Genomic DNA, 25496 nt, shown 5'->3' with positions numbered 1-25496 from the left:
AGCGATGTTTGATCTCTGCAGAGGAACTTGCTTTAGATCTAGAAAGAGAGTATGGGCCATATTGCTGGGAAAGGGGGCCGGAGCCAGCAAGAAAACTGTGACTAGAAGGAGTGTGTGCTCCAGGCTAGCTCTGAGGCCAGAAAATAGCCTATCGTCAGGGTAACCAAGTGTGAAAAGGGGAGTGGGGAGGGGTGTGGGTGTGATAGGATCTTATATAAGACAAAGCGCCAATAAAACTGGGACATCTGGTCAGCCTGCCTCTAGGGGCGGGTACGAGAACCACTCAGGTGCTTTTACATGAGCAAGACCAGCACTGCTATGAAGCTAAGCGTCACTTTTATGGCGGGATGGGAGCCCCGCATTCATGAACAAAACTGGCTTCCGAAGGAGGTGAACTCCTGGATGAGTGAGAGCCCCTCGCCCTGGACACAGAGACAGAAGGAAAGTTGATATTGTAGGAACGAGGCTTGTCTCTGTGCCTGAAAAGTGAACCTTTTTAGCAGGGCTTGCGTGTTACAAGGACTAATCTATACGTGGCTGGAACCCCTCCCCCGTCCCTTTCTTCTCTGCTTGGCTGTTTGCAGCGTGTGGGACCCAGGTGCCGCGCTAGCCCCCTTTGGCTTTCAGAGCGTGGTACCTGGCAAGTCTTGGTGAAGTGAGCGTTGGAGACAGTCAGCAGGAAACCGGAATAACAGAAAATGAAACAGTTGCTCTGTTAAAGCGAGATTTATTTTTTTTGCCGGGTACAATGACAGCTCTTTCTTCATTCCCGTCCCTTGTCCCCGAGACTCAGGCTGTAAGCAGGGACCTGGCATTGGCCCATCTTTTGAGCGGCTGGCTACGAGGCCCGCGAGCACTGAGACGCTGCATGGTGTAGCCAGGAACGTGGCATCTCCTCAGTTGGCGCTGGGGGCGTGGGGCTTGGCTGCTTTGGCCAGGTTTGTGCATGGGGAGAGCTGAGAAGGCGCTCTTTCTGATGAGCTCGAAACCAGAGCCCCGGGGGGAGAGGGGGTAGTTTCATTGGCCTCTGCCGCCCGCAGTGGCTTGCACTAACACTTTCCTTTTCTCCCTTTTGTTTTTCTGCCCAGATAAATGGCTCATTTCAACTGGGAGCTACCAAACTACTTTCTGGCTGGCAGATGCAGTGCCTCGTAGCAGCTATCCGGGAGGAACCAAACATGAGTGGGGGAGGGGAGCAGGTCGACATCCTGCCGGCCAACTACGTGGTCAAGGACCGTTGGAAAGTGGTGAGTAGCCCCGGCTCTCCGTTTCCAGCATTACTGGCCCAAAAGTCTCCTCTGTGGGATGGGGTAAGGTCCTGGGACTGGTCAGACTGTGCTGCCGGGGGGCGGGTCTGGGCCAGGCAGGGGGGAAAGTAACTTACGTTTCTTACAGGTCCTGTGGTATCGTAGCCCCTCCCTTCCCCTTCCCCCCGGGCACTGTGCAGTGTGCAGCCAGCGTGGCGAGGGGCCAGCAGGACAGGCAGGGAGCCCGCCTCTCCACCTACAGCGTGGCGCTCCCACCATGGGCCCCTTTCTTACCGGCCTCCTTTCACCTTGGGGGTCAGCCCGACAGAGAGGAAGGTGGTAAATAACACACCCGTGGGCTGAGACAGCCGACGGTTTAGAAGTGCAAACCTGCGGGGGTGTCTGGCTAGGACGGTGAGCAAAGCTCTTAGGAGCCAAGATAGCCCACTGCCGGGTTTCAAGTCCCTGCTCCAGGTACTAGGGAGTTTCCAGGCCTGTTTTAACACTGGCCGACACGGCGTTTCTTCCCCTAACTTCGGCCTCAAAAACGGCAGACCTCGTTTCGCCCACGCCTTCCAGAATCAGTCCTCTGACGGCAGGCGCTCGGCATGTCGGCTTGAACAGGTTCAGTCTGGCAAAGTCACAAAGAACTGAACACAGGGGTTCGTAATGGAAAGGGTCATTCAGCCTTAACTATGGCCTGTGCCATCAGCTTGGCTTATGATCGGGCCTGCCGATGGGGAAAACAGCGGGCTGGCTGGGAACTCTAGGACACTTTGAGTTGTCGCCAGATCATTGCTCCACGCGGTTCTGCGGGCTGGGGGAGGGGCACTATGGGCTGACTGCAAACAAAAGGAAGTTTTTCTTCACATGGCGCAGAGTCAACCTGTGGAACTCCTTGCCAGAGGATGTTGTAAAGACTAGGACTTCAACAGGGTTCAAAAAAACCCTAGATAAATTCATGGAGGTTAGGTCCATCAATGGCTCTTGCAGGATGGGTAGGAATGGTGTCTCTAGCCAATGTTTGTCTGGAAATGGATGACAGGAATGGGATCATGTGAGGATTCCCTGTTGTGTTCCCTCCCTCTGTGGCATCTGGTATTGACCACTGTCGGCAGACAGGACATTGGGCTAGATGAGACCTTTGGTCTGACCCAGTCTGGCCGTTCTTCTGTAGTGCCCGGGGCCCCGCCCTTTCTAGGGGCAGGAAGCCCCTCCCCCCCCACACCTGCCCCCAGGACCTGCTATGGCTGTCGGCCCCGCTGCCTATGAGAAATGAAGAAGCTGAGGAAGTTGCCCTGTCCCTGTGAGCAGTAACTGCCGTCGATTGTTGTAGCAATACCCCAACTCAGCGTTTAGAATCCCTCACACGAACCCCCAAGGATCCTCTGAGCTTAGTCAAGGTGCCGCCCCTTTCCCATTCGTCCCCTTCTTCCTCAAAGCCCTCGGAGGAGGGGGCGGGAACTTCCCCCCTGGGCTCAAAGCGCTGGGCCACGCCCAAGGTGCGGTGTGCACGGCGGGCCCAGGGATCGGACTGGCAAGCAGGTTTCTATTGGCCGCCCTGGGGTACGACAGGACGCGAGCTTTACCGGCGCTGGGAAATCCCAGCGATGCGCGCGCACACGTGTGTCTGCCTGAGCAATCCTCACAGCTCTCGCGGGCCCTCACTGGGTGTGATGCATGCACGCTGCCTGCAGTTATGGAGTCCCCGGGGAATGTTCATCAGCTGGCAAAGCATGGCGCGTGGAATTCATTGTGTCCCTTTCGCGTGGGAGGGGCCTGGCTGCAGGCAGGCCTGTGTGAAGAAGAAATTCACTGTTGTCCTTTCAGGAAGGGAGGCTAGCTCACTCCAGGGGCACGGTAATGCTTTCCCCTCTCCCTCTCCGCCTGTCTTATCTATTTCCATGGTACGCTCGCAAGGGAAGGGATCCTCTCTTGCCAGTGTTTGTGCAGCGCCTAGCACAACGGGGCCCGCTCTCACTTGGGACCTCCTATGAAGCAGGCATGCCAGAAAAGAGAACATCAACGAGGTGGAGTCCGTGTCGTGGACATGGTTTTATTGTGAGACTGGGGGCGGACGCTCTTCTCTGTTGCCGGGAGAAGTGTAATTGGGAGCGGTCCTTGGTTTCCCTGTGCGTCGTTTCATATTGCGTCAGAACGTTCCGTCCACAGCTTAGGGCAGGGCGATTTACCACGTGGCCCGGGAGCCACATGCGGCCTGTGGCCCGTTTGTTTGTGGCCCGCGGTGCGGTTTGGGTTGATGCGGGGCTCAACACGCAGCCCGCGAGCGGGAGACAAAACAAAAAAGCTGTCAGTGTAATGGGCTTCTGTTGAGATGCGTTTTAGTAGTGTCATTCCTGGACCGGCAATTGCTCATTAGAAGTGCTGTCATATGTGTGGAAATCGGGTAACTATTGCATTGTATTAATATCAGCAGGACGGACTTAAATTGAGCCTGCGTGTTGTATAGTCTTACCTTAATCATTGTATTCTTGCCAGTCAGTGTGAAAGAAGCTATTTGCATATATTTGCATATCTATTTGCATGTATATGCAACCACAGTTAAGTTGCAGCCCTTGTCATGTGCGGTGAGTATCCCTGTGGCCCCTGGGGCTTCCAAAGTTGAGTAGCCCTGGCTGAGGGCGGCGGTAATGGGATGGTCTCTATGCTTACCGTGTCCTGAGGCAGCTGGTAGGCCGGTGGTCTGGGCCACAAGGTTGCACTGTGCCTAACCACTGGCTTGTCAGTGAGCTGAATTTTGTAGCATTCCTCTGTTTGCTTTAGCTGTGGTCATAGTGTGACACTGAGATACCGTGTGCAACTGAATCTTGCTGCTTTTTATGGCTGTGGAAGGGAGGAAAGAACGTGAAGGACAGTCCGACGTCCTGCTATTGAAAGGAAAACATGCCAAGTGACCTTGCCGTGGGGTGTGTCGGAGGGAACCTAGCTTCTCTCCATACTTAGCTCCCAAATATTGCACTGATTTAGCTAAAAATCAGTGTTTAATCTGATATAGTTAAACCGGGGCAGCCCCTTGCATGGAAAAACTTAAATGGGTTTACAGTTAGTTTACAGAAGGATCAGATTTTTATCGATAAAATGTCATTAAACTTCAGTTTCACTGTACAGGTTGAACCTCTTTAGTCTGGCACCCTTGGGACCTGACCGGTGCCAAACTAGAGAATTTCCCAGACTACGGAAGGTCAATATTGTCCAGCAGCATGACCAGCACTTCCACTCCTTGCTGGGTTCTTAGAAGACATTTAAGGGTAAATCTGAGCTAAATAACAGCACAGAACACTGAGAGCCAGGCCTGGGGGCGGTAAACAGACTTTATGGCACTGTGGGAAACTTGGCCACACCCATGAAAACTGGACATCCGCCTCACTAAAATCATTCCAGACGACAGATGTTTCCAGACCAGAGAGTTCTGGACTAGAGAGGTTCCACCTGTACACCCACAAACTGACAAAATAGTTCCGTTGATAGCAGAAATTTCCAGATAGGCAAAAAAAGAGAAGAATGCTGCTTGATAACTTAGTTTGCTTTAATCCTATTTACTGTGTTTTGACATGTGGTGTTGACAGTTTGGGCACATCTGTACAGCAGGGCTGAAGCCAAAATAAACTACGCCACTTCAGCTCCGTCAATTGCGTAGCTGAAATAAAAAATACTAGCTTATTTCAGCTTTTGGCGCTGTCTACACAGCATGAAGTCCGAGGTAGAGCAACTCTTCCTCCAACTTCCCTTACTCTCGTGAAATGAGGGTTACAGGAGTCGAAGTAAGATGTCCTCCACCGCAACGTTATTTCAACATTATATCGAAATAACTGCTTGTAGCGTAGACGCGGACTATGTTCTTTTGGAATAACGCCAGTTACTCGTTCTCGTATTCTGAGTGATAGCGTTACAATCAAACCGCCTTATGATTCCCTGGACTGGCAAGAAATTCACATAAGAAATGAAGCAGAGGAGAGGGGGAAATCTGGAAAAGTGCCTGGGCGAGACCATTATGCTACATGTGATTCAAACTTTGTTCTCATACCTGGCTAGTTTGAAATTAGCCAATGACAGTCTTTGTTACAGAAGCAGAGTGGCTAATATGGTGGGCTAATAGCGGGGGACGATTCATGGAATCTCTGGGGACATGAGGTGTGTGAGAAGAGGAGCCTGACAGCCTGTCTGCTTGGTGCTAATTCTAGAGCCGAGGTGGATGAAGTAATGTCTTTTATTAGCTCCACTTCTGCTGGGGAGAGAGGGAGGCTTTCAGCTACACAGACAGAGCTCTTCGTCAGGTCTGGGAAGGGAGCTCCCAGCTTAAATGATTGTTAGCAAGTAGTTAGCCATATTGTCAGGGGGCAATCAAGGAAGAGTGGTCTATTAACACCTCCGCTGCCGTAGGACAAAGACCGGATTAGTGGGTAACAGATTGGTGTAAAAATCCAGAGTTGCTATTCCAGGCCTGGGCAAAATATGGCCCGTGGGCCAGATCCGCCACCCCCAGCCATCGTTTCCAGGTTGGGGAGGCAGTAGGGAGCCGCAGGCAGGCTCCCTGCTTGTCCCACCGCTGCTCAGAAACGGGGCTGCAAGGCACTTTCTCTTTATGAGCCCGTGGGGAGAGGAGAAGATTCAGACACGGCTCCTGCCCCCAGCATGATCTCAGTGGCCGGTTTCTGGACAGGCATCCATGAAGCACAATCCTCCTGCTCAGTTACTCACTCAAGCACATGGCCGAGCAGCCAGAAACATGTTAAGCTCTGCAGGCAGGCAGGATGGGTTGGCTGTTGGCTGGTAAGTCTCCTGGCCAGAACCTGCCTCTGTCACCCCACCCCCTCCCTTCCCCAACCCTCTGCCTCTGCCCCTCTATTCCACACGCATCCATAATCCCTCCTGCCTGAGATCACAATCTGCTCCTACCCTAGGTCACATCCCAAAATCCTGCACCCCAGTTCCCTGCCCTAGATCACAACCTCCTCCTCAACCCAAACTCTCTTCCAGACGCCATTATCCCTCCTGCACCCCAGTCTCATGCCCCAAGCTCCCTTCTGCACCCAACCTCCATCCCAGACCCTGTACCTCCTCCATTAATACCATGGAAGTGCACGGCCCTCTACCACTTTCCAAAATCTTGGAGTGGCCCCCTGTCAAAAATTACTCTCCACCCCTGATCTACTCAGTCCATGGCTTTTAGTGTCTAGCAACGTTCTGAATTCAACTTTCCGGGCTTGGTGTTTGAAGGCGTCGTGCAGGTTTCCTGTGATGATGACAAGGGATCAGTCAGCGGTAGCGTAATCGATTGTTCTGTGAAATGTGTTCACCTGGGGATACTATTGGGTCTTTGTCGTCTGGTGTTTTCCGGTCTGAGAGTGCAGGGATTGGCTGGCCCACTTGAAGAAATTATCTCACCCGCATTGTCTCTCTCATATCCTGGAACCAACACTGTACTGGCGCTAATTATGTCCCTCTCTGTGTCTGCTGTTCTTCCTCCGCACCTCTCTCTAGGGATGTGAAAAATGTTAAAAAATCTTAACCGTGTAACGGATGGAAATTCCATTGGTTATACGGTTAAACGGGCTCCGTGGGTTGCCAGCTGCTGGCCCCTTGGGCTCGGGGCTGCCCGCGGCCCTGTGAGCTCCCTGCTGCTGCCAGCCCCATGGGGTCCAGGCTGCCAGCTCCACGGGCTTCTGGCTACCGTGGGGCTGGGCTGCTGGTACTGCCAGCCCCACCAGCTCCTGGCTGCCCACCAACACTCCCTAGCAGAGTTTAAATGGTAACAGGAACCAAGAAGCATCAGCTTATCAGTTGACTGTTTACACTCTTACACCCCTACCTCTCTCTGCCCCGTTACCCATGGGGCATTGTCCTCCCTGAAACGCAGCCAAGAAAGAGATTTTCTTATATTCTGGTTGATTTTAGCAAGCCAAACCCTGCTGCGCATCCGCCTGGCTCAGTGCCCATGTACACCCTGGCCTCCTTGCCCTTTGGTTTCTCCTGCCTCCCTGCGGTGGTGCAGAAATTGACGGGCAGCGAGCGGGAGTGTCTCTGCACTGTGGTGCCCCCAGCATGCTGTGGAAGACAGAAATACCGATCATCACGTGGCTGCAGCTTACTCCTGCCCCAGCTGGTGGTCAGGACGCTGCTTCTCTCTCTCTTCCCACAAACGTGCTGAATGCAGCCAGAAGCTCCCTCTTGCCAACTAGTCAACTTCTCCATTGGATACTTGCTTTGCTTCGCCCAGGCTGTAAGACCGACACAGGAAAGCTTCTCCAACACAATGGGAACAGCCTCTATTCTCCTCCGTCAGCTCCCCCCTCAAAGCAATCCATTCTGCACAGCGTCCACAGGCAGGAGGGAGGGCCATCACTACTGTTCTCTTGGCGGGACAGGCTGGTGGTTCCTCCTCCTCTACTTTCCCACCCAGCTGCTTATTGCATTCATCGACCCGGCCTGCTGTCTGCACAGCGCTCTGATACAACCCATCGCACACCGAAAACTCTTCAGCAGGCGAGCAAGTGGCTGAAATGTTGGGTACCACCAGTGTTGAGGTTACCCAGGCAAATGAGTTTGTCTGACTTGTGCATACGTATCACAATGCCGTTTGTCATCCTCACTCTAGTATCTGAGGCCTTCCCAAAGACTGCTTGATTTTTCCCTGCCCTGGGGAGATGAAGGGGCGGTGTCATGGGTTGGGAAGCTGACACAGAGAGAGATCCAAGTCATAAGTGGCCACTAATTTTTGGTGCCCAATTCGAGACGTTCAGGCTCTGGTTCTTCAGAGTCCTTACCGTGATGTAGCATGTGGTGTGGTCAGAGCATAGCTCTGAGTGAATTCAGAGCAGCTGTGAGAGCGATAACGCCGCTGCAGATCTAACCCCAGGGATTTAAGCCGGCCCCGCAGCGGAGGAGGAACACACGAATGGTCACGTGTCAAACACTCAGTGGAGGTGACTTGTCTGGCATTGCACAGGAAACCTGTGGCATTGGCAAGGACACTCTCCAGTCCTCCAGGGCTGCATTCAAGTGCCTGAGCCATGCAGCCACCTTTCCACTTCCTGCCAGTCCTTGGCCCAGTCTTTGCACTTTTCCCAGCTTCTTCAGCTGATAGAAAGAGCAAGGGGACTGGTAGGAACCCGGGGGCCTGAGGAAATGCACCTAGAATACTCCAGGAGCTGGTAGAGGAGGTATCTGAGCCTTTAGCTATCCTCTTTGAAAAGTCACGGCAGTCAGGAAGGACACCAGAGGACTGGAAAAGGGCGAATCTAGTGCCCATCTATAAAAAGGGAAATAAGAACAACCCAGGAAACTACAGACCAGTCAGTTTAACGTCTGTGCCAGGGAAGATAATGGAGCAAGTAATTAAATAAATCATCCGAGAACATCTGGAAGATAATAAGGTGATGGGGAACAGCCAGCATGGATTTGTGAAGAACAAATCATGTCAAACCAATCCGATAGCTTTCTTTGGCTGGAGAGGGATGGCAGGAGACAAATCGCTTGATCGTTGTCTTCAGTCCCCCCCCTCCGGGGCACTTGGTGCTGGCCACTGGGCTAGATGGACCTTTGGTCTGACCCCGTACGGCCGTTCTTATGCTATGTTTGATAGGCTAGCGAGCCTTGTGGATAAGGGAGAAGCTGTGGACGTGGTATGCCTAGACTTGATACGGTCTCGTATGACCGTCTTATCAATAAACTAGGGCAATACAATCTAGATGGGGCTGCTATACGGTGGGTGCATAACTGGCTGGATAACCGTTCTCAGACAGTAGTTATTAATGGTTCACAATCCTGCTGGAAAGGCGTAACAAGTGGGGTTCTGCAGAGGTCTGGTTTGGGACCGGCTCTGTTCAATATCTTCATCAACGATTTTCACAATTGCATAGAGCAGGGGTGGGGAACCTCAGGCCCAGGGGCCCCCAACTTGCCTGGATACGGCCCCGAGGCTCAGCATTGGGGAGCTCGTGTTGGCGCTCCAGCCACCCACCCACCCACAGGGCTGGAACACACAAAATCTATTAGCCTGGGCCCCCTTAGGCGCCAGTGTGCCAGGGGAATGTGGGGAGGGTCTTTCTCCTTCTCTGTCAGGGGCTTCTCACTTTGCTTCTTACTTGTGTGTGGCCCCGATTGATTCTTCTGTGGGTCGGCGGCCCCTGAGCCAAAAAAGATTCCCTGCTCCTCACAGAGACAGCACGATTGTTAAGTTTGCAGATGATCCCAAGCTGGGAGGGGCTGCAACTGCTCTGGAGAAATGGTGGGAGGTAAACAGAATGAAGTTTAATAAGAACAACTGCAAAGTGCTCCACTTGGGAAGGAACAATCAGTCTCACACAGACAGAATGGGAAGCGACTGTCTAGGAAGGAGTCCTGCAGAAAGGGACCTAGGGATCAGAGTGGACCACGAGCTAAATATGAGTCAGCAGTGTGACACTGTTGCAAAAAAAGCAAACCTGATTCTGGGCTGCTTTAACAGGTGTGTAGTGAGCAAGACACGAGAAGTCGTTCTTCTGCTCTACTCTCCGCTGATTAGGCCTCAATTGGAGAATTGTGTCCAGTTCTGGGCACCGCATTTCGGGAAAGATGTGGAAAAATTGGAGAAAGTCCAGAGAAAAGCAACAAAAACGACGAAAGGTCTAGAAAACATGAGCTATGAGGGAAGACTGGTAGAACTGGTCTTGTTTAGTTTAGAAAGGAGAAGACTGAGAGGACATGATGGCAGTTTTCAAGTATCTAAAAGGGTGTCACAAGGAGGAGGGAGAAAAACCCTCCCTCCCTTTCTTCTGTCTTTTCCACCCCCTTCCTCCCCCCCCCCCCCCCCCGGCCCTTGCTGCAGGTCTGGCCAGGGCCGCCTGAGCCGTTTTGCTTGTTTCCGTCTGTGAGGCTCAGCAGGAATATCGGGCTGCACCCCTCATCCCCGTTCCCTCAGGTCCCCTCACCCCAGTGTGCACCAAGATCCAAGGGAGAATAATGAGAATTACTCCGGAGACTGTATTTGTTATTCAGCGCTTTATTGGCCGGCTCAGCATCGCTCGGTGGGGGAGCACCCGCCTGCCTGGGCCTCGCTGTCTTGTCTCTTTGCCTTTCCATTGCCAGCTTCCTCTCTGTTCCCTCCCCCTTCCCTGGCTGTGGTGTTTGCGTTCCCGTCCATTCAGTGACTCCTAACATTCCCTCCACCACCCCCCCACACCGGGAGCTCCCCCCCTCTCTCCCTCAGAGCCGCTCTCAAATGACCAGCGGTTGGTGAAGACTAACATATGGAGCATCTTCATTAAGTTCTAGAGTTAGCCGCCCAGTGAGATTAATGGAAGGGCCGAAGATTTCATGCCTTCCAGAGTTCTTGTTCCAGGTTTTCCACAGGCTCAGGCTGTCTCGGGGGAGCACATGTGGAAGGTATGCTTTGCAGGAGGACTAGAAGTGAATGCAGGCCTAATGGTTTGTAGCACCGGCCCACACATTAGGACCATGAAGACCTATGCTGATATTTCCAGCTTCTGTACTCGTGAGCAGCTGTCTCCCCTGGCTGCATGTCCTCTCTCTAGAAAGACCCAGGGTTAGCTCCTTCTAGATGCACGTGCATCTTTGAGACCTTTTGGTTTATTTGATTCTGCCCTTTGTTAAAATCTTAGAAATGAAACTGCTGGCTTAAAAGTCTTTGCTGTACATCCTGTCAGGATGGGTCCCCAGTTCTTTCCGGCTCGTGATTCCCTCAAAGGCTGCCTCTAGGATCAAGAGCTGAGCTGAAGACCTAGATGGAGGCTGCCACATGGCACTTATAACCCTCTCCTGGCATCTTCTTGGCTGCAGCAGGTCACCTGGTCCGTGGCCTATCCCTGTGTTCCATGCTCGTAGCCCTTAGGTATCAGTCACATTCCTGAGATGTGTATTGGCACCTAGAGATTCATTGTCTCCTTGCTAATTAGCATAGCCGTAGGCTGAGCTTTCCTTGCAGAGTCCATGTTTATAACTCCACATACAGATATCATACAAGTACATGAATAGCACACACAGAATCAGTAGAACACAAGCTTTCATGTGACACCTCACATGGCCCCCTTTGTATATACTTTTGGGGCAAACAGCCCCCCGCCCCCCAGATGCAGCAGTTTACTGGATTTTAAGGGGAGCAGCCAGATATGTGACAGCCTGCTCACTGACTGTTGTCTTTCTCCAGCTCTGACCAGCTCTGGTTTTGTTCTGGTGTGTTGAGTGGGGCAGCAATCCTAGAATCCTAGAACACTAGGACTGGAAGGGATCTCGAGAGGTCATCAAGTCCAGTCCCCTGCCCTCATGGCAGGACCCAGCACTCTCCTCTAGACCATCCCTGATAGACGGCTGTCCAATAACCACTGACGGTGCTAGCAGCTCTGAGTGGTATCCTTCCTGTCTTAGCAATCTATCTATTGACTTTGCTTTGTATCTGCTTAGGTTTAAGTACCATTCTCCAGATACTTACTGATGCGCTGTCTCCTACCCCCTTCCCTTTTATTCCCTCCCCCCTCCCCTTCCCCTCCTATTTATTTTGAGTGTACACATCCCAAACTCATAACTCCAGTCATCTGAAGAAGTGGGCTGTGCCCAGGAAAGCTCATGATCCCATCTACATGTTTTGTTCGTCTACAAAGTGCTACCAGACCATTTGTTGTTTTTTTCTGCGATGTAGAGGGCAGGCATCCACTGGTCGCTGTGTTTGGGCTGTGGGTGACCCCTACTGGCCTCCGTCTGTAAGCACTGCCCAGCGGGGGGGCCACCTGAGGTCAGGTAGACAGAGACCCAACCGGTCTGTTGAGGGCAGGGACTGAACAAAGGAAGTGAGTGTTCGGGGGAAGGGTCAGTTTCAGCTGGGGGGAAACCAGGAAGCGGACAGACTAAGCAGAGCGTTGGGAGTTTAGGGGCCTAGGAACCCCATCCAGAGGGGTCGGAGGCATCCTGGCGCTGACTCCTGTAGCCACATCACGTCTATGCTGGGTTGTACCCTGGAGAAACAATAAACCCGCTCTATTCTACTGGCTGGCGGAGTCTGTTCCGGAAGCGCCGTCTAGACCATCCCTGGCAGGTGTCTGTCCAACCTGCTCTTCAATCTCTCCAGCGATGGAGATTCCACAGCCTCCCTGGGCTTCCTTTAGTCCAGTGTTGCACCTGTTTAAACGCTTCCCTTTGTGTAACTCCCTTTCGTCTCTACATTGTTTTGTGTCCAGCCCTGTGCAGAGCGGGTTAGTGCCAAGTGCTGCTCTGCAGGCATTCAGTGGAGGACACAGCAGTGCATTGGGTTTTGGGTTAGTGCTTTGTCAGGGTGGACTTTAAATAAATCCCCTCCGTGCAACAGGACTGTTGATGCAGCAAGCAGGTTGAAGTGTGATGTGCCCCCAAGATAGAAAATTAAAAATGAAATTTCCTTCCGCAGGCGTTAGTGGGTCTCTTGGGCATTGTACGAAATGTTGTGTGTTGCTGCGTAAGGTGAAGACGTAAAGGTGACCTTCAATGGGGAAGGAATTATAATTGTCCTTTTTTTATAGACTTTTTATGTTTTTTCTGCAATTTTTTTTACATGGCAAATTTAGGACTTGGCTAACCTGTTTTTGCTGGAAGACTATGGAAGATTGGAGAACTAGCATCATGCTAGAGGGAGGAAGTGAAATCGGAGCAAACAAAGGAAAAGATTTTCATTGAAACTTCAGAATGCTTTGGGTTTTATTTATTTAGCACTGATTAGAGTAATGTAAGTAAACAGTGGAGACCAGTGATGTCTTTGACGCTGCATCAATCGATCCACCGGCAGTCGATTGATTGCATCTGCTTAGATGCAATAGGTTGGTCTCTGAGCGCTCTCCTGTCAATGCTGAGACTCCCCCGGGACGAGAAGAGGAGCCAGCGTCAACAGGAGAGCAGCCCCTGCTGACCTTACCTCACACTAGGCACCATAATAAGTATGTCAACTTCAGCTACACTATTTATATAGTGGAAGTGACAAAGATCAGATTGGCAGCAGGGGGTAGGGTAGACTAGGCCTAAGCATGAGGTCCTAGTCTAGTTGTCTAGTCCTGCAAGGAGACATCCAGCACAGACAGAGAGGCTGTTCCCCAGTCTGGCACTTCAAGTGCAGAAGGTGAGGGGCCTGCAAGAGACTTTAAAAATACCTTGCCTCTCTAGGTTCTGCTTAAAAAACTCCCCAAGGTCATAGATCCCCATGGGACGTAGCTGTCACCACCCAAGTGAAAAGGAAGAAATCACTTGGGAACTTATTCCAGAGGAGTACCCAAGCTTTTTGTCACGAGAGCTTGAAGAAACAAACTGTAATCTCTGATAGCTGACCTCTCAGTCCTAGGCATGCATATACAGACCCTTCCAGGACACAAGAATCAGATCATAGCCTTAAAAGAGGTGTTTTTATTAACCAAACAAAAAGAGATACTTGGTTGCTAGATGTTATAAAGACAAAAACAGATTAAAGCGCAGAGAATTGTTACAGTGTATGTGGGAGAGGGGCACACAGAATCAGTACCGGATAGGATTACCAGATGGTTTAACCAAAAATACCGAACACCTCCCCTCCCCCCCGCAAAAAAAAAAAAAAAAAACTAGGGGAAAATTCTGTTGACGGGGGAATAAAAGGGGAAGGACAAAGTTGTTGAGCAAAACAAAACAAAAAAAAGGATCATGAGAGCGAGAGTTATTAAGCAAAAAACAAACAAACAAACCCCACAGCATTAAAACAGCATGGCCCCTTTAAGTGCGTGCAGAGTCAGAATAGGGATAGGAGGAGGGGAGAGGTTGAGCACTAAGACCCAGGGAAGGCATTGCTTCCCCTTGCTTCAGGTCTTTAGGGTTTTTGCCAACGGTCATCTTGCTTGGTTGAGCCAGAAGGCAGCTTCCCTGTGGAACCAGATAAGCAAGAGGTCCAGGGGGCGGGGATCCAGAGGCCCGGGGGGGGGGGATTGGGCCCAGTTGCCAAGTGTGTCATAGGGTTGCCAGGTGTCTGGTACTTTCGCCTCCTGGCAGGGGGAAAAACCCAGAAAATACCGGACATTTTAGGTGTCCAGTATTTTCTGAATTTTTTTATCGGACAGGAAACAAAAATACTGGACTGTCTAGGTCAGTACCAGACACCTGGCAACCCTAGTACTGAAGAGTTCAACCAAACAACAAAATAAAGAAAATCACCTGATTGCATCTAAACACACATTCACTATCTACTCATGTATCCATATTTCCAAGGTCCAGTCCAATTCTAGGCCCAAGTATTCCTTTTTTTAGGCATGCTATCCCTGTCCGGATCAATTCATCATTTCCCACCAGCTCCTGGTTTAAACTCGCCCAAAGGAAACCAGCAGGCACGTTCCCTTTCATTTCAAATCTCAACACTTTCTTCCCATTAGTTCTCCTGGCTCCCTGCCAAAACTTTCTAGCTACCTGGGTTTAACCTGTTAGTTACTGAGCGCTGGGATGTTTAGAAAAGGACAGCACTCCTCCTGTCCGTCACAGAGGATAAGACTTAAGCGTTCTGATATTTCCAAAGCAAATAGAAATTGAAAAAATGCAACATCCATAAACCCCAACTCCCTTTCAGGGGTTCTACATTGTAAAGAAGCAAAATGAGCCAAATTCTTTTCTCCCTTGCAGATTACCCTTCCAAGAGAGCGAATTACAGGGTCTTTTCAAAAACTTCTTTGTCTTCTCTGCTAGTTCCATGGGGCCAACCATGCAGTTTTTACTCGGACCCCTTTGAATGGAAGCTCTGTCTGAGTAAGGACGGCAGGGTGGTACCTGTAGGGAGAAAGCATGAAAGGAAAGAGAAATGTGCTATATTTCAGTTCTGTTTTGCATGTGTCTTTCATACCGACTGTCTTTCCAGGTGCCCTGCCAGCTACGGTGTTAAATAGAAATGCCAGGCGGAGAGCAATTAAAAGGGGCTGTCACTGGAGAGGAAGTACGTGTCCAGCCATGAGCTGGTGAGGCTGTTCTAATCCTCCCATGGATGCTGCCGCACGAGCCATGCAGCACTTAGATGTCAGCCTTGTTGGCAGGGGCGGGGCAGGCTGGGCAGAGCGCTGTACGTGGAGGAGAGATCAAGTGGCGCCGGAGAAAGGGAGGCCGAGCAGAGGGAAGAGACCCGAAAAGGCAGGCAGGGCTGTGGCCACAGTCTGTTTACATTGGCAGGAGAGATGATGAATGTGCTGGTGTGTACAGTGTGTTAGCACCCTGGGCACGTGGGTAGCCCATTGTTTTGTGTCCTCCCCCACCCCCCACTTATTGGCATTCTGTTGGGAACAGCAGACTCCCTGAATGGTGCAAGGAAGTGACTGAGGTCGTGTCCGTTTCCCTGCGCCCACGGTGCGGCTTTGGAGAGATCCCCTTTGGGATGCAGCTAGTGCCGTCCTGCGAGCTCTTTCTGACTGTGCCAGCCCAGCTCTTTGATGTCTAGGGGGAGTTGTGGCCCTCGGGGATGCCAGCAGCTTAGTATGGTGGCTGTAGTTTAAATAACCCCCAAAGGGGAATATTGGCACTAAGGTGAGAGTCTCGGATTGTCCCTGCAGTAGGGAGACCGAGCTCCAAGTTCGGCTTTGCTACAGCATGTGGCTAACAGTGACATCTGCCTGAAGGAGCCCTCAGAGACCGGGTGTCAGACAGACGGCCGCAGGCTGTGTCCGGTCTGCTTAATGTGCTGTCCTGCTGTCACCATCCCGGGTTCCTCCCCACGTCCAATGCCTGCCCCGCCCTGCCCACGCTTTCCCCAGGAGGTTAATAGAGGTTTGTGCAAAACCAGTCTTTTAACTCATTCCTTAGCTCCCGGCTTGAGGCCCACCCCTCCCGGGGGGTCTGGCGCCGCCTGCCCCAGGCTCCCAGCTTGTCAGTTCTTCTCCCTGCCTGTCGCTGCCTTCCCAGGGCCGTGGCTCAGTCCGTCTGCCCCTCTGACAGCCCACGAGCAGCCCTTTCTGGGGGGAGCTCGGCTCTCCTGACTTGGCTGGACTGGATTCACTTGCTCTGATCCGTGTGTGGGTGCTGGTCCAGCCTCTGCGGTGAGAGCTGCAGGACACGCGCAGGCGGGACAGAACCCTTTCCTTCTCAGAAACCAGTGTCTAGCCCTCACGGCTGCAAATAAAACCAGATCTGATCCATGCAGAGAGATTTCACAGCATGTGCCGATGGGCTGGAATAATGACCAAGTTGGGGACACCCCCCACCCCAATATGTCCACTCCAAGGGGGCTGCCTCCGACAGCAAGGCAGGGCTGGCGATTGCTCGCAGGGAGCGTCGTGACTCCGTGTCAGGGCACTGGGTGTGGTCACGCAGGCGTCTAGCCGCAGAACTGCTTGGTGCTTGTTGGGGGCGGATCACGGTCTGTCCAGACAGTTGCCCCTGTTTTATTCTTGAGGCTGGGGACGCCAGGGCTCACCTCCCCTTGTGATGTCTAACGAGCCTCGGCTGGCTAACGAGGGAGCATATTCTCCTGTCTAGGATCCCGCTCATTCATCCTGCTAGGAGAGCGGTGGCCAAAGTACAGGACACAAACGTGGGCAAAGGACTCTATGCCTCCCCTCATCTTCTGAGATATGGAAGAATGAGACTAAGATGAGGAGTCATGATAACATGGGTGCTGTCCCCCATTCTGCCACAGACTTCCCAGGTGGCCTCAGGCAAGTCATTTAGCCCCTGAATGCCTGCCTTAGTTTCTGCATCTGTAAAATGAGGCTAACACAAACCTTCCTCCCAAGAGACTTGTGGGGTTTAATGAGCGGTCTTGGAAAGTGTAATATATGTCTTAAGTGTTATTAATAAGGAGTGTGGGCCAATGTTGCCTCGGAGCTTTTCCATCCATATGCAAATTTTTCCATCCACGTGTGGAATAATTGTATGTGCACCAGGGCACATGCATGTGCACCACCAGGACAAACATTAGCTGTGAGTGCTCTGCTAATCAGCTGGGTGGCCCTGCAAGTGCCCAGCTTAGAAGGAACACTGTGGCCGAGGAAGGCTGATCCCAGCATGCCCTGCTCCATCCTGATCCCGTGCTTTCCGAGAGCGTTTTGGAGAGCTACGGAAGTTCCCATGTGAACAGCTTTTCCCTTTCGGTTGAATAGGGTGGAGCTGAAGGGAACTGGCCAGCCCAGGCCAGATGGTTCTCACGGGCGTCAGAGACCCGTCTGCTGGTAACGTGGGGGTTGTGTTGCTCCAGTCTATGGGCTGCAGATTGCTTCTCTTCCCCATGTCCAGGGAAAGTGGAAGGTGGACAAGGGATCCCGCTGCCTTGGTGATCCCCAGCTGTTGAATGGGCGGGGCCATAGGCAGCTGGCCTAAGTTAGAGCAGCCGTAGGTGTGTTCCTACTTAGGCTGGCATCCGGTCTGCCGCAAATCAGCCCTCGATGGCTAAACCCACCTTTGCCTTCCCCACTCTGAAAATGCACGTACGTGCCAGGCCGGCGGGGCAGCAGGGCGAATACTTCCGCGCGCTTTGCCAGGTGATGGGGATGTGAGAGCGCGGTTATTTTAATCCTTACGGGAGCGCTAAAATTCTTAGCAATGACACGGTTACACGGTGCCCTCCCCGAGGGGTGGGGCTGGCAGCCGGTGCGCTCTCGGCCTCGCTCCTGAGGAGCCCTTTGCTGCCCTGCACTGCTGTCTCTGATACAGGGGCAGTAGTGTGGAGTGGTAACAGCCCCTGTCCACGGGGGGCCCAAGCTTGTCGCAGACAGAGGCTGCTCTTGCATCTCATGGAGCAGCCTCTGTCCATAGCAAGCCCGGGCCTGCCGTGTGTTCACACTCCACTGTGCGTCCTTCCTTCCATCCTCAGACCAGCGGGCTGGGACTGAGCCAGCCTGCCAGTCCGAGTTTTAAATGCAGAGCACGTGATGGTGTGGGGGGGCTTGTTGCCATTAACCAGGACACGTAACAGCTAAGCAATCACTTATCCGTTAACTGGGAAGCCATTAATCATCCCTAGTAGTATCACAGCAAGGCTGGGAAGCTGGGCAGTGTCGGGGACCAGAGGTGTGGGACCCAGATCCATAGGACTCTCAGGAGCAAGACGTGCCCATCTGCTCCCCAGGGAGCTGCTAACAGCTGCTAGGGCGGCTGCAGAACCCTGCCAGAGGACTGCAGGGCTGGCCCGTGGTTGGTGGAACACTGAGGGTCCCGACGGGTCCACAGCGTCCGTCTGGACGAACCCAGCACAGATGCAGGGGTTTGTCCATGTGGCTGGGATCTGCCTCGCTCGGAGAGAGCCGCGTTGCTTGTGCTTCTGCTCCCTGGGCTTGTCTCCCGGCCATCCCAACCTGGCCTGGCTCTGCTTGTCATTCTGGGGGTCCGCTCCCCAGTCTGCCTCCTGGCACCGGCCTCTTGCTTTGTCTTCTGACCCGTGCCTGGTATCTGGCCGCGCCTGGCTCTCCGCACGCCTGTTTTGCCCACTAGCTCAGACCCCCCGTGCTCTGACCGTGACGGGCGGCCATGTCCTAGGCAGGCCGGGGAGCTGGCCCCGCATCGCCCTGCGTGGAGAAGGAGCCAGCGCCCCGCTCCCTCCTGCAGTGCGACGGTAAAAGGACAGTGTGCTGAGCCCCGCTTTTCTGTTCTGTTTAGCTGAAGAAGATTGGCGGTGGTGGCTTTGGCGAGATTTATGAGGCAATGGATCTCCTGACCCGTGAGAACGTGGCCCTGAAAGTGGAGTCCGCCCTGCAGCCCAAGCAGGTCCTCAAGATGGAGGTGGCTGTCCTGAAGAAGCTACAAGGTAAGACGGGAAGGACGTGGTGCCCGGCAGCGGTGTGTGACCGTACACGTGCCCTGGCAGGGGCAGGCTTGGAGACCAAGTTTGTCTTCGTTCGGCCTCGCGGAGCGTGTATTTGTGACGTGAAACGTTTCCGCACCAAGCTCGGTTACACTCGGCATGGCCTTGGGCTGCCAGAGTCTCAGACCCTCCTCGTCCGGCTCTGTGAGAACGTTTCCTCCAGTCCCCCGGACCCCAGACCTGGCTCTGAGGTTGCTTTATGGGTGACCAGGCTCAGGTGTAGCAGCCTGGGTTAGGGCGACCCACAACGCCAGCGAACATAATTATGCAGCAGATTCTATACCTAGACTGAAACAGACGAACATGCGTGCCTTACGTTTACCTAGTACTGAGTGCTGTACATTTGGTGTCCTGGTTTTGGGATCCAGCCCCTGCACAGCTCATGAAATGTCCTTACGCTATGAAATCTGCAAGTGCGCAAAGCTGCAGCCGCAAGCTGATCACATGTGACGTTTCTGCTTGCTTTTTATTTACTCGCATGTTATTGACAAGGCCGCTCGTGAATTCATGCCTTTTGCATGGCTAACTCTTGTTTCCTTACTGTTTTCTTTCACTGTCCCTGCAAGGCCTGCATTTCCACAAACACCCCCCCTTTTAGTACAGCGGTGTTAGTTGCTAACTATACAACCGTTAAAAGTACCCCGACTATCTGAACTATAGGGTGGAGGCTCACTCCTCTTCATAGCCCACAAAGGCTAGCCCCTCCCCTAAAAGGGGGACCTAACATTTTTTTTGGCTGTGGGCTGGGTGATGGATACCAACTGTTCCCAAGTATGTTTTAGTAACCCTTGTTTTAGTTCTTCTGTTCCCTAAACCCAACGAATTACAAGTTTATTACTGTGTCTATCACATCCAGAAGCTTTGTACACCTATTGCTACTGGGCTTTTAAGATCCAGACTTAAGGGAAGAATACTCTAATATTCCTTCTTCATTGTTGACTGTCCTTCTAGAGTTACAATGTACAAATGGTTAGGGGATTTCGAGGAGTTTTATCTAGCACCACAGCAAATCCAGCATGTTCCCTGGGCCCAGACCGGCAGTGGTGCCCACAAACTACCACACACCTCTGGCCCTTTCCAGCACAGGTTGTTTTTACTACACCAGCTTCCTAGCTCCTCAGCTGTACCGTGCGATTGGCAGCCTGTGCCCCCCAGAGTGAACCCACATACCTGCGACACCCATTAGCATCTCTCAGGTTCAAACCACGGAACAAGTCTTGGGTTTTCCAGACCTTGTCAATAGTTTGCAACAATAGTTGAGGAGGCAAAACAAATGCAAAGTGTCTCTTGTCCACTTTTAACTTTCCCATGGCAATGAAAGGGGGCAAGTTTTCTTGCTCCATATCACTGAAGCCTGGTTTTACGTTGCATAGCATATATCCCCCACACTGCAGAGTTATTGGAGCACTGTGATTTAATCCCATGCCTGCTTAAAAGCAATTACAACCTGTCTATTATGGACAGATAACAAAGCTTAATGAGTTCTCGGTTTTGCTCATTCAGTGGATGTGAGATTTTTTGCTGCTCTCTTCTGTTGAAAAGCTTGGTCATGTTCCCACCGCAGCTGTGTGTCTGCTGGGCTTCAGAGAAACAGTCCAGTTCATGTGCCAGTGTTGTTCAGTTTCTTTTGTTGTGTTTGCTGCTCCCCTTGGGTAGTTGTACACCATGCGGAAGTAGACATTTGTCGTCAGGAAGCCCTTTCGACAGATCATAATTATATTACACCAGATATCAGTGCGCACGATCCGTTAGGTAACTGCTGATTGGTAACATTCAGTAACGCTGACACATAATGCAATGGAACATTTCTGTACCATATTTACCCCCCTGTAGATTTTAACCCAAGATCACGGCCCTGTTTGCCATCTAAGACACTTTATTCTTTTTCGTTTTGTTTGTTTTGACTTCCAAAACTCTGCCACTTAGAGTGCCTCTGCACTGCACCGGTTGCTCGAAATAAGCTAAGCAGTTTGAGCTACGCAAATTGCATAGCCTATTTCGAGTCAGTTTCGAAATAGCTTATTTTGTCATTTGGCGCTGTCTACACAGCACCAGATTTTGAAATAACCCACTATTCCAAAACGTCCCTTACTCCTCGTGGAATGAGACTTAGAGGGACGTTGGAATAGTGAGCCCGTTTTATTCCAAAATAACGGGCTTACTGTGAAGACACGGGAAAGTTATTTCAGGATACCGCTGGTATCCCGGAATAGCGCTGCAGTGTAGACCTAGCCCGAGTGTTTATTCCCTTAGCAGCATTTATGTTGCACCACAGTTAAAAGAAACTTCTGAATACAGTTTTCAGCAGCAAATGTTGTCATGTTTGTGTGAATGGGCAGTGCGTGATTTGAAATGGCTCTAGCATCCATAACTAATAACCTGTTTGAACAGAATTTGGGTGCCATTTCCAAATAGGATTTTGGCAGCTAGGCTTCCCTCCTATTACTGTTCTTCCTTGGTGCTGGGTTGGTTTATCCTTTCAAAGCACACGGCCACCTGAAAAAGAAAACGCAACTTATCGGAGCTCCTCTTGGGAGCCTATACGAGATTTGAATTAAGTAACAAGAATCCTCGAACACTAGAACCGGAAGGGACCTCGAGAGGTCATCAAGTCCAATCCCCTGCATGTTCACCTTTCTTTTACCCCGTCACTGTATGCTCCATAGGAATGTACACTGCTTTCATAAGGAACTTCCACGCTTCACTTGCTATAATATTAGATGAGCTACGTTAATTTAATTGATTAATATTTTTTCTGCCACGCTTTCTGCCGTTGCTTTATTACTAAAAAATGAATCCAGGGCCTTTCCTTAGTATCCTTCTTTGGGCTAGGGTTTTAGTCCCTATTTTCATTTACTGATTTATAGTTAAGAACATAAGAACAGCCGTACTGGGTCAGACCAAAGGTCCATCTAGCCCAGTATCCTGTCTGCCAACAGTGGCCAGCACCAGGTGCCCTGGAGAGGGTAGACCGAAGACAATGATCAAGCGATTTGTCTCCTGCCATCCCTCTCCAGCCTCTGACAAACAGAGGCCAGGGACACCATTTCTATCCCCTGGCTAACATGTAGAACCTAATTTGGTTTTAAAGAAAAGGTTAAACATTGTAAAAGCATGGAGGTGCCCAACGCGAAGGCCGCCAGGAGATGTTGGCTGTTGCCCAGACAGAGTCTGGGTCACCTTTGCAACTCTGAAAGATTTGGCTGGATTTGTAGCGGAATCTTTTAAAAAGCCAATTTATTTCGCTCGTATGTTTTACGTTTTCTTTTTAAAGGCTTTTAAAAAATTCTGCAGTCCCTGGGTGCGCTGTGAACAGTTTGAGACCAAATAAATATTTGACGCTTGCTCGGCCTCGCCTTGCCAGCTGAGCCTCGGAAATGTCTTCGTTTCTACAGCATCTACAGAATCTGTTTCCATTATCAATCTCCTCTGATCCCATTCCATAAAAGATGGTCCCTCTACTAACTTCCTAAGTATTTAAGAGGGACATAGTTGCCACCCTCTGAAGATCTGCAGCTTCGAGTGAATATTAAATTAATTATTAAATTAAAGTTGAAGTTGAAGTTCATTCTGTTATCCTCAGTGGGTCCACCTGTCTGGCTTAGGATCTACAATTCTTAAGATTTAGGCCTGGTCTACACTTAAAAGCTAGAATTGGGAGCAGCCCTTCATTTCAGTTGCTCACATTGCCAAACGGTGATTTTAGTTTTATACGTAAGCTTTGCCCAGGGGAACGTTTTTGGCTTGGGGGCTGATGATTGCTGTGTTCTAGTCGTGTTTGATTTTACTGCCATTTTAACTCCCTTCTTTTCCTTCCATGTCTCAGCTGTCGGAGACTTTAGGAAGCTGATTGTAACACTTTTCTGACTGGCATTATTTCTGGTTTCCATAGAATCATAGGCTCCTAGGGCTGGAAGAGACCTCAGGAGTTCATCAAGTCCAGCCCCCTGCCCAAGGGAGCTTTTTTTGCGTGGTTCCCCCTTACAGTTTGTTGTCTGAACGGATCAGTGCCCCTTGTGTTGCTCTGAATTATTTTTCTACACAGCTGTATCCAGGCTACATCCAGACCAGGGCACTCAGAAGCAGGGAAGCCAGACAGAAATCCGTATTCCATTTTTAACGATTTAGACTAAATCGTCCCTTGTCTAATGATATTGTCTGTCTGCCTGCAGCCGTCATTGACGCTTGAGTATTTATGCCCCATTGCTTTGAGAAAAAGGTTTGGTTTCCTTCTGAGTGGCTGTAAAGGGACAGAAACATAGCAGGAGGCCTTTGGCCCCCTTGTACAATTTGACTAGAAGGGTTCCACCAGCCCTGACTACCCAGGGTTGTACCAGTGTGTCAAGGCTTAATCCCCACTCTGGCACGATGAATGCAGAAGTGGGGGCCCACAAAAGTACCCCAAAACCTTCTCTTTCCAGGGTTTGGTAAAAGCTTCCCCCCAAAATCTTAAAATCCTAGATTTTGGGGATAAAAATCCTCTGCCACCACCCAAGTAATGGTAAGAAAACAAGGAAGAGAATACTTGGGAAATCTCAGCCCTAAAGTAAAACCAGGACACACACACAAAAAATTAACCAATACCAGGTTAATAAAGAAAAAGAGAGAGAACTTTTATTATCACCACAATACTCCTGTTACAAGCATAATGACCAGCTGGAAAAGTCACCAATTAATATACTCCTGGGTGACGCCCATGGGCAACAAGCATACTTACAAAAGAGAGGAAAACCCATTTTTAAATGCACAGACATCAGATTCCCATTCCCAAACCATAAAACAATAAAACCTCATGGATTTATCTAAACTTTACCCCACTTACAGATAGTGAAGAGTCTTTTATTGGAGAGAGGCATGTGTCTGTCTCTCTCAGTATTTGGAGAGAAACTGCTCTGGGACAAAGGAAGGAAAAAACAAAAATTCCTTTGTTCCAGTTTGAAATCCCTATCTGCATTTCTATTGGCTGACTGCTACCTGGCTTAGGTACAGTTAACCCCTTAGTCCCCGGGCTGCTGGCTAACCCTCATGGACATGACACGGCGTAACTGGGTTTTATTATTAAACAAGCTTTTCACAGGTTTACTTCTACTTTGGAACACTTCCACAACCACGCTGTTTAGTTCCCTTCGAGCAGTGCCGTGTCAAATTGTGCAAATCCCCCTTTATCACTGCGTAAAGCTGTTCCTTAAACGGCTTGCCTATCGCTCAGTGACAGGTCCCTCCGCCGTTGTCTCTTTCTTGCCATTCATTAAGTGCTCTTCCTCCATGGTTGTCCCTGAGTCTTATTCTTTCAAGCTCCAGTGATGTTCTGGAGCATTCCTCCATCAGCTCCTTGAGTATTCTAGGCTACATTTCATCAGGCTAGTTGGGGCTTGAGAGGGAAAGCGAGGTCCGTAAACGAGGCAGGCTGAAATGGGGCCGACAAAGGGCTTACAAGGGCTAAGAGAGGCTTCACAGCTCTGTCGGGGCAAAAGTGCTCTAGACCAGTGTTTTTCAACCAGTGGTGTGGGTACCCTTAGGGGTACTCGAGAGAAGTCTGGGAGGTACGTCAACACAACTGAAATGTGGAGAAAACTGAATTTTTGTTTTCAGTTTTACAGCGCTTTATTTTTGTACTTTTTACACCCAAAAATGTCATTGCCTGCCTGGCTACGATTACGTTGTTTAAACAAATGTGTTGCAATGGTAGAAAAAAAAGTGTGTGTCTGAAAACTGTAGGTACTGGGGGTACTTATACTTTTTTTTAAAAAGCGGGTACTTATTTACATTTTGTGTAAAGGGATACTTTATAACAAAAGGTTGAGAAACACTGCTCTAGTAAATCAGCAGGGATGTGAAATTCAGCCAGGGAGCGTTGACTGAGCTACGTTTTTTTTCAAGATTTGTTCTCAAGAAGCAAAATCTTCAAGAGATTTGAACAACTGAGAGCGAGGGGGATGTGCGAGTGAGTTATCGAGCCGAAGCCGGGAGGCACCTGCTGGAATACTCACGCAGGCAGAGCCACCACATCAGGACATGGGTGCCAGGGCAGGCGGGGGACTGACTAAGAGATGTGCCGCAGATTTCTGACCATTCTGTGGGGAACCACCCAACGCGTGGAAACCAGTCTCGATCCTCACAAATGGGCACAGAGCACGCCGGGTGGGTCTTCTTGGGGAAGTCCAGCTGGCAAATTGGTCCCTCCAATAGTGAGGAACAGAAGCGTAGTAAATAGTGGAATTGAAACAAATAGGGTGGGTGTATGGATACCCAGTCTGTGCATCTGGGATGTCTGTAGCCAGCTTCTTTCGTGCAAGCTTCCTGCCCACATGCTTTGCGCCGTTAAATGGCGGTGTGTCAGCGCTACAGGGAAGAGAAATGCCGAGGGAGAGGAAGCGAAGAGGCCCATGCGGTGGCTGTTTTCAGTGGGAGTTGTGGGGGTGGAGCAGGGTTCCAGACGGGGCGGCCCATGGGATGTCTGGGGCCCCTGAGCCTGCAGCTGA

General features: G+C 50.9%; 1 protein-coding gene across 2 annotated transcripts in view; it reads left to right on the top strand.

Moving 5' to 3' along the window:
- The window catches only part of TTBK1 (tau tubulin kinase 1), a 133594-nt gene that overhangs the window by 28957 nt on the left and 79141 nt on the right, over positions 1-25496 (top strand). For both annotated transcript variants that reach the window (XM_075925810.1, XM_075925811.1), the window contains exons 2-3: positions 1089-1247; positions 18810-18957. In XM_075925810.1, the coding sequence (XP_075781925.1) occupies positions 1140-1247; positions 18810-18957 (256 nt within the window). In that variant the 5' untranslated portion in view covers positions 1089-1139. The remainder of the gene's footprint in view (positions 1-1088; positions 1248-18809; positions 18958-25496) is intronic.

The sequence above is a fragment of the Pelodiscus sinensis genome, chromosome 3 (assembly GCF_049634645.1).
Source record: "Pelodiscus sinensis isolate JC-2024 chromosome 3, ASM4963464v1, whole genome shotgun sequence".
Taxonomy (NCBI): domain Eukaryota; kingdom Metazoa; phylum Chordata; order Testudines; family Trionychidae; genus Pelodiscus; species Pelodiscus sinensis.
Note: the sequence above shows the minus strand (reverse complement) of the source record. Positions and strands in the feature narration are given on the sequence as shown.